This window comes from Musa acuminata, chromosome BXJ3-5, assembly GCF_036884655.1.
Source record: "Musa acuminata AAA Group cultivar baxijiao chromosome BXJ3-5, Cavendish_Baxijiao_AAA, whole genome shotgun sequence".
Classification (NCBI taxonomy): Eukaryota; Viridiplantae; Streptophyta; class Magnoliopsida; order Zingiberales; family Musaceae; genus Musa; species Musa acuminata.
Genome location: NC_088353.1, coordinates 44,389,084 through 44,397,559, shown reverse-complemented (window position 1 = coordinate 44,397,559; position 8,476 = coordinate 44,389,084). Strand labels below are relative to the sequence as shown.

General features: G+C 49.9%; 2 protein-coding genes and 1 long non-coding RNA gene across 8 annotated transcripts; 2 read left to right on the top strand and 1 right to left on the bottom strand.

The window, feature by feature from the left end:
* The first annotated feature begins 24 nt into the window (after positions 1–24).
* Positions 25–2,711, top strand: LOC135637769 (protein-tyrosine-phosphatase MKP1-like). The gene is made up of 2 exons (XM_065150546.1): positions 25–216; positions 1,215–2,711. Exon 2 carries the CDS (start codon positions 1,277–1,279, stop codon positions 2,669–2,671), a length of 1,395 nt encoding a protein of 464 aa, XP_065006618.1. The 5' UTR covers positions 25–216; positions 1,215–1,276; the 3' UTR covers positions 2,672–2,711.
* Positions 1,746–7,718, bottom strand: LOC103986173 (uncharacterized). 6 transcript variants are annotated; one of them, XR_010496375.1, is made up of 6 exons: positions 7,399–7,718; positions 6,968–7,253; positions 6,284–6,433; positions 4,712–5,953; positions 4,164–4,521; positions 1,746–2,585 (listed from the first exon to the last, which is right to left on the bottom strand). It is a non-coding gene; the product is annotated as an uncharacterized LOC103986173 (long non-coding RNA). The 6 variants fall into 6 exon arrangements; XR_010496374.1 differs by lacking the exon at positions 1,746–2,585 and adding an exon at positions 3,741–3,983; XR_010496373.1 differs by lacking the exon at positions 1,746–2,585 and having other exon boundaries at positions 4,015–4,521; positions 4,712–5,253; positions 5,311–5,953; positions 7,399–7,712.
* On the top strand, positions 4,544–6,077 carry LOC103986174 (tetraspanin-6). The gene is made up of 3 exons (XM_009404099.3): positions 4,544–5,197; positions 5,329–5,648; positions 5,731–6,077. Exons 1-3 carry the CDS (start codon positions 4,706–4,708, stop codon positions 5,768–5,770), a joined length of 852 nt encoding a protein of 283 aa, XP_009402374.2. The 5' UTR covers positions 4,544–4,705; the 3' UTR covers positions 5,771–6,077.
* Positions 7,719–8,476: the final 758 nt, after the last annotated feature.

The following is an 8,476-nucleotide window of genomic DNA, read 5'->3' as shown; positions in this document are numbered from 1 at the left end:
GTATATGACACCACCATATATCCTAATTCCATGTGAGGTATAAGCCCATCAAATCTCTTTCATTTTCACTTTTTTTTTTTAATTTTTATTTTTCAGCGTTTGGAACGAGGCCATGTAAAAAGTACTGACTTTTTCCTTGTCTTCTCAGATGCAGCTGTGGCACCTTCGAGGACTTATCGATGTGGTTGCGGCGTCCCTCCCTGATCCCTACACCCGGTCAGTATCACTGCTCATCGAGTAGTATCGTGTTATTGCTGTCGCCGTCGTCTCTTCTATCGGTAGTTGTCATATATTTCCTTCCAATCAGCTTACTTGCAGGCTGACAGGCATGCAACTGTTTCCCTCCATCATTATAAGCGTGCATCGGTCACTAGAATTGTTTCATCATATATCATCGTCGTCATCTCTTTTTTTCTTTCCGCCTTTGCCATTGACAGATGGTTTTTTTTTTTTTTTTGATCAAAACATTCCAAATCCCATCACTATATAGGCAGGCTTATATGGTTACGAAACCAAACCGGTGGTGTAGATGGATGGCAACACCGTGCCAACCATCCTTGGAGTGGCTGAGAAACTGAGCCCGGTCGTCGAATTTGTATAATGACGCCGTGCAAAGTAGGCAGGCAGGCGGGAACGTCGTCGTCAATCGTGCCTCCAGCCTTTTTGATCGTTCCAACTCACCCAGCCATAAAAACCATTGACCACCTTGTCTCCCACATCGCCGCTTTTGACCGCCCCGGCGTCGTCGAGCCATCGTCAAGCAATTAATGTCTCATTACTAAAACCCTCACCGCTCGACGCCGACCACCGAGCGACAACCTGGGTCAAAAGGCATTATTAGCGCGGCCGTCCATCGTATCGGGGGGTGTATATATACATACATATATATGGCACGATCCTACGGTCCTGAGACAACTTACAACTGCGCAAATGAACGTGGGAGTCATCCAACGCTCCTAGGGTTTTCTCTTTTTCTCTTGGGTTCTGCTGCGTTTCCCTTATTCCGTGCGAGTTTTCATTGGTTCTTGCATCATTATATTACCTCGTTTCTTTGTTTGTCTTCGCAATCCCGCCTTTCCCCCCATTGAAAATGACGTCCGGTAGGCATCGAGTCCCTGACTGCTGCTGGCCAATGGATACAACTCGATTCTTTTTCCTGTGTCTTTTATCCGATTCTTTTTTATGCTCGGTTGATTAAAGGTTGCATCTTGCAGCGGTTTAGGTTCGCTATACTCCTTTGGGTTGGGTTCGGTTGGACGATTGAGGAGGTGCCAAGATGAGGGGCGGAGAGGATGCGCCCGCTGGCCCGCCCTCCGGCGTCCGGAGAACTTTTTGGAGGTCTTCGTCATGGTCCTCATCACGGATCGCCGCGCAGGACCATTCGAAAGATTCCACCTCCGAGGACAGGAACTCGGCCGATGCTCCCTGCCCGCCTCCCCCCTTCACTCCGAGATCGCAGAGCCACAAGGCCCGCTCGTGCCTCCCTCCTCTCGCCATCGCCCGCCGGAGCTTCGACGAGTGGCCTAAGCCCGGTTCCGATGACCTCGAGCAATGGCCCCATCCGCCCACCCTCGGTGCCAAGCCCGACGAGGGCTTAAAGCCGGATCGTTCTTCGCTAAGGACCCCAGGTACGAGAGATCAGATCGCTTTCAAGGAGTGCTCCAAGGTCGCAGACCATGTCTACCTCGGCGGAGACTATGTTGCTAGGAACAGAGAAATCCTTCGGCAGCACGGGATTACCCATGTCCTCAACTGTGTTGGTTTTGTTTGCCCCGAGTACTTCAAATCAGACCTCATCTACAAGACTCTTTGGTTGCAGGACAGCCCGTCGGAGGACATCATTAGTATTCTGTATGATGTGTTCGATTACTTTGAGGATGTGCGGGAGCAAGGTGGGAGGGTGTTCGTCCATTGCTGCCAGGGTGTTTCACGGTCGACTTCTCTGGTAATAGCTTACCTGATGTGGAGAGAAGGGCAGAGCTTCGATGATGCATTCCGGTTTGTGAAGACGGCAAGGGGGATCGCCAACCCCAACATGGGCTTCGCTTGTCAATTGCTGCAGTGCCAGAAGAGGGTCCACGCCATCCCCCCGAGTCCCGCTCCGGTGCTGACGATGTACCGAATGGCTCCGCACTCACCGTACGATCCTCTGCATCTCGTCCCCAGGATGTTGAACGACCCATCTCCTGCCGCTTTGGATTCCAGGGGAGCATTCATCGTTCATGTCCTCTCATCCTTGTATGTGTGGATCGGTAACGACTGTGAACCCGCTATGGAGGAGGATGCAAAAGCTGCCGCCTTACAGGTGGTAAGGTACGAGCAGGTTCAGGGGCCACATGCCACGGTTGAAGAAGGGGAGGAGCCCTCGGAATTCTGGGAGGCCTTCTCGAGTGCACCCCCTTCAGAGAAGGAGGGCAGGGAGACGAACGAGGAACGGGTTGAATCAGCTGCTAAGATGATCACCGGTGCGAGGAGAGTGGAATCCTATGATGCTGACTTTGAGCTTTTCCATGGGGCTCTCGCTGGAGGTATCATCCCACCGTTCTCTTGTTCGGGACAGGGACAGGGGCAGGAAAACCATCTTCCTGCAAGAGAAAGCGACTGGAGCTTATCGAGGCGTAAGTTTCTCTCTGAAACCAATGTTCAAGGTTTATTCAGATTCTCATACTGATAGAGAAAAGCATTTAGCATCAACCTCCCCTCGTTATTAATTCCCTTCTCTTAATTATCTTTCCTCGGATTCGAGCATTGCGTCTAAGTTCGGTTAACTCACCTTCAGTTTCTCCTTCGACTTGCTATGTGTGCCTTCTTCCCTTACATCTTCTCCTGCTTCGTTTCGCTTGCCTCAGCCGATGCTACCACTCGGTACCCCAAGCACTGTTAGGAACCACCGAAGCACTATCCGAAAGTTGTCGCTTCTCCTTCCGAGTGGCTCGTAAATTCAATCGTTGAAACAAGAGGACACTAACACTAAGTAAAATCTCTTTTAAGTCCATCGTCTGGTCATTTAGAAAGTGTCAAGGAAACTATTTCATAATGATATTCCTAGCAACAATCATGGGTTTAAATAGACGTCTGGGTGAGGCGAGACGAGGCTCGAGCGCCTCAAGTCTTGGCCGAGCAATGTGCTTCACTGAAGCGTCGCTTGGTGCTCGCCTGAACACAAGGGTGCCTCGAACGAGTGCTCAGTTCAAGTGAAGCAATCGAACCAAACTTTTAAGTTTGGTTCGATTGAACCGACTTAAGCTCAAGCGATTGCTCGGTTCCTCTTTTATCGATGGGCGTGTCCGACGACCTAGCTTTTATGTGTCGTTCCCTTTGCCACCATTGATGCTTCTGTGTGTAACTCCTTCCATCATCGAGGGAGAGGATCGTATCTTGCTCCATCACCGACGAACACCTTTGAAGTTTCCTTCGCCCTCAATGTTGATGTTCGCAGCTTCCTTCGACGTTGCTATTATAGTCAATAGCTTCCTCCATCGATGTTGCTATTATAGTCAACAATTGCTTCCTCCATCGTTGTTGTTATCGTCTAAAGCTTTCATCGTCGTGCTATCGTTCATAGCTTTCGTCGTCATGCTATCGTTCATAGCTTCCTTTGTCGTTGTTCTTGTCGTCCGTCGCTTCCGAAACCATCGTAATCGATGTTCGAAAGTTCTTCTACCATCGCTACCCTCTCCTTTCCCATTTTTCACTATTAGCGATTCTTTTATCTCATTTAATATTTTAGAACGTCTCGCTTCGTTCGAACAAGCACTTAGCATTTTTTAAATCATTGGCAACAATACTTACACTACAAATAGTTTGGTACATGTGTTGAGAGTTTAAACTCTCAATGCGGACTGTTGAGAGTTTGCAAGACATCTTAAACTCTAGATTGTTTAGAGATCATCACTTGTTTTGTTATTTGGTACCACTCTAATCGTGGGCTTTGAAGTAAGGACATCCATCATATGCTTTGTGCATGTCTGGTGGCGAGCCACCTGCACAGAATGGATTTACTAATCAAAGCGGTAAGCGAAAAGAAAATGTTATAAGCAGGAAGTATATTATAATACAAGATAGCAAAGATCAACATATGGTGGTGACAATATTTAATGTTGATGGTTGGATTAAAAGGCAAATGAATGCAAGTGTCCCTATGTCCATGAATTAGAGCCTACCTGATAGAAGTCATCTCGATGGTTCTCTAGCTTCTCGGCCCCCCTCAACTTGGTACAAGATGCTCTCCTTTGTTCCATGGGGTTGCAGATACACTCCCCTTTGCTACAGTATCATCAGAACAAGTTCTCCGGAGTGGATCAGGGTTGTGGTCTCTTCTGCTCTTATCCTCTCGTAAAGCAACACCAAGTTATTCTGTCGAGCACTAATGGGGAATCTCCATTGGCAATCAATCCATGGCCAAAAAAAGGACGGGAGGCTCTTCCCCCTCAGCAACCCAGCTTTCGAAAAGCTTGGATGCTCTGGGCCAGCAACATTATTCTTTGGAATCAATCAATCAATCGCACTGACGCCTCAAAGCTAAAAAAACAATAAAGAGAATCAGAAGAAAGAATGAGCCACGCAGAAAGGAGGAAAAAAAAAGGCAAATCTCCGCATCCCGGCATTCGAAGAAAGCAAGAATTTTTCTGCGAGCAACGTAGGAAGAAGGCCACCGGCCGTCGGAAAGGGTAAAAGAAAGAGATTTTGAGATCAAAAAGCCAGGATGTACCGCTTCAGCAACTCGGTGATCGGGTGCCTGAACCTGTTGACGCTCCTGGCATCGGTCCCGATCATCGGCGGCGGGCTGTGGATGTCGAAGAGCTCGGCGACGTGCGAGTCGTCGCTGCAGACGCCGCTCCTGGTGCTGGGCTTCGTGGTGCTCCTCGTCTCCCTGGCCGGCTTCGTAGGCGCGTGCTTCAACGTGGCCTGGGCGCTGTGGCTCTACCTCCTCGTCATGCTGCTCCTCATCGGGACCCTCCTCGGCCTCACCGCCTTCGGCTTCGCTGTCACAGCCGGCGGCGGCGGGGTCCAGGTCCCTGGTCGCCCCTACCACGAGTACCGCCTCGACTACTACACCGGATGGCTCCGCCGAAGGATCACGGAGCGGCAGTACTGGAAGGCGGCGATGGCATGCGTCGTCGGGTCGAAGACCTGCGCCAAGATCGCTCTCTGGACGCCTCTGGACTATCTCCAGCGAGACCTCTCCCCGATACAGGTAACGCTCGGCAACTCTCTATCCTCGTCTCCTTCTCAGATGAGTAGCTTCTGTCACTACGACCACGAGTCAAACTCATCGGAACGATCGATCGTATCTGATCCGACGCTCACCGTCAACATGCGATGCAGTCGGGCTGCTGCAAGCCGCCGACATCGTGCACCTACGGCGCCGGGGGGGTGGTGATGGCGCAAGACGAGGACTGCTACCGGTGGAACAACGCAGCCAACGTGCTGTGCTACGCCTGCGACTCGTGCAAGGCTGGCGTGCTGGAGCAGGTGCGGAGGGACTGGCACAAGCTGTCCGTCCTCAACGTCGTCGTCCTCATCTTCCTCATCGCCATCTACACCATCGGCTGCTGCGCCTTCCGCAACGCCCGCCGCGCTGAATCCGAGTATCCCTACGAAGAGAACCGGATGTCGAAGATACGCCCCCGCTGGGACTACTTCTGGTACTCGGACCCACTTTGCTACTCTCCTCTCTGCGCCAAGCACGGCAGAGATACTAAAGCAGAACTTTGTGTCTCGTTGCAGGTGGAGGTGGTTGCGGGACAGAAGAGAACAGCTCTACTAGCGACTTTGTTGTCTTCTCCATGCAGTCAGCCAGCCAGCCACCCAGCCCATGGCTGTCAAATAGTGTGTAATAGGCGTAGGCTGTATCGCAAGTTTGCAAGGTTCAGTTGTCTGTGAAGGAACGGAGCTGTCGATGGTTGCAGCTTCATGTTGTTGACATAAAACATCAGACTTGATCTGTAACCTGTATGAAAATGTTTCACAAGTTGATGCTGAGGGCCATAATAGCTGATAGAGTGGATATGTAATCTGTATGAAAATGTTTCTTCGTTTGTTGTATGCGTGAAAGAGATGAATCGTCTCCATCATAGCCAGTGTTGTGATGCCGTAATGCCTTGTGTGTGAGCATTTGTGCTTGTGATCCAAAAAAGTTGCAAGCTAAAGGACACTCGATTCACGACTCGAAAGAGGAAGGAGAATACCTGAAGAGTTTGTGGGATTGGTCGAGCAATTGATCGATCCCCCGGTAGAAGCTCAGCAGAAATAGAAACAAACACTAAAGATCTCAACTCACCTAATGACGGACGAGTTGAAGTTGCAGAGCACGGAGTTGCCGGTGACTGACATCCAGAAATACTAGTAGTCTTTTATGTGCCACCACCAATGAAGTGTCCATAGATAGATCAGCCATTGGCGCCGTCCTTCGTCCTTGGAGCAGCTTCATCTGGGAGAAGAGCAAAAGTTATCAAAGACAGGAATCTGATCTGAAGCCCAGCCTCCTCCCTACTCCAATCTACATGTCTTTGTCAAGAACACACTACCGGGGCGAGCCAAGATCGAAACCAACAAATCATCTTTGATTATCGAATCTTTAGCCTGCGCCCAAGTCACCGTCGACATCACCGCAGGGGTGGCTGAGATTGGAGCTGAAACTGTCCTCTCTGTAGTCGCATGGGGATCCTGCCTCAAGAAGCCACCGGAATCCCAATGCGGGAATCGCCGGAAAGATACTGCCACCGCTGTAGCTACGGCCACGACTACCATATTTAATGGAAGGCGACCTGAAGCCATCGGCTTCAAACCACAATCGAACAGACCATGACGGTGTGCACCCATATCTAATGGAAACCACCGCCATGCCGGAAATGGCTTTGATAAGAAGCCTTATACAAACTAGAACAGAAAAAAGAGGGCGACCAGGAAAATGCAATATCTTAATTTGGATTTCTCGGATATGGGACAGAATTGAGGTGATTACCTGCGAGGGAACGGCGAGAGGAGGCGCGGTGGAAGTCACGGGGACCGAAGTAAGGTTCCCACCACCGCGGGGCAGACGAGGAGCCGCGGCTGTCGCGAAGGGCATCCCCGACTCTCATGCTTCACGGAGTCCTTGAGCACGTAATCCTTGCAATTCCAGGGTAATGGGTCGGGAAGCATCAACGTTCTCAGAACCCAATGGCATCGAGCCGGCGCCATGAATCCGAGGAGGCCTTCCTCCGATCTCAGCCAACCTAATTCCCTAAGCTTCCCGCCAGTCGGCGGATCTGAAGAAAGAACACCGAGAATTACATTTTCTTTAGGGTTTCGCCTCTTGTCGGTCAAGAAAAACAAAATCTGAGCTATTTTACATCGAATCAAACCCAGAGACCGGACGGGGAGGAAAGAAAACGGAGACAAGATGGATCTTACCCAGCCTCGACAGAAGTAAAAGCAGAGCCCTCTTCGTCGGCACGGAGGAACATAGAAGAAGGGAAAGGTGCCAGGGGACCTTCGCCGGAGGCCTCGATCCTCTGTTTTGTTGTCGGTGGGCGACGGACGAAAAGGGAGAAATCAGATGACAGAGAAACCAACCCGCGGAAAGATTTCAATGCCCTCAGCAGGCGCCATCAACACGAATTCAATCCCCTCCGCCTTCGCTTTCTTTAATTCCTACTCCTTTTCTTTTTTTGGTTTTTGGGGGTGAATTCTCCGTCATCTTTCGTTCGTCTACCTTTGTTTCCTCGACTGGTCTCTCCGTTTCCCTAAAGCACGATCCGACCGTCAATCATCATCCTACGGCCAATATAAGCTCGGGCTCGCAAGCGCGGAGCGAATGGGGCAGGCTCGTTAATTTGGGCAAATCGACGGGTTGCGAACCAGCTTGCTGACACAGGTATCCACTCGCACGTGCTGACGGTTGCTCGAGGCGAGATGGCCGGAGGGGCCCAACGCGGGCCGTCATCTTCTCCTCTCCGTCTCCCCTCTTTTTAATTAAAAACCGTTCGATCGTCTTAATATATTTCAGTCTCGCTAACAAAATTAAATTTATGAATAGCAAAAGACATTCATTGATAGAGAATATGTCGTCTGTCAATCGATCTATTTTGAGCTCAAGACCGTCGTAGTTAACGTCACACGTCGAGTTAAAATCATACGTCAAATCAGAATCGTACCAAAAAGTTGTTCTACCTGTCTCGTCCCAAGAGCTCAGGATGATATCGTCTGATACTGTTTCGCACGCTCCGAGACGATGATCAATCGGTGCTACCGTTCCATCTCTCGAGGGTCAACAACCACATCAAATCTTATAACTATTTTTGTTTAAATTATATATTAATAAGATTTATTATTCTATTTTTATTGTGCATAGAAAAGCCAAAGAACCCTCATCACATCAAACACTCGAATCAGTGATGAATTCCCATCAAATCAAAACATAAAATAACTGTTAATGAGCCTGTAACCATCTGCTACAGGTGATGAGACCACTTCTCCTCGAAAGCTTCGT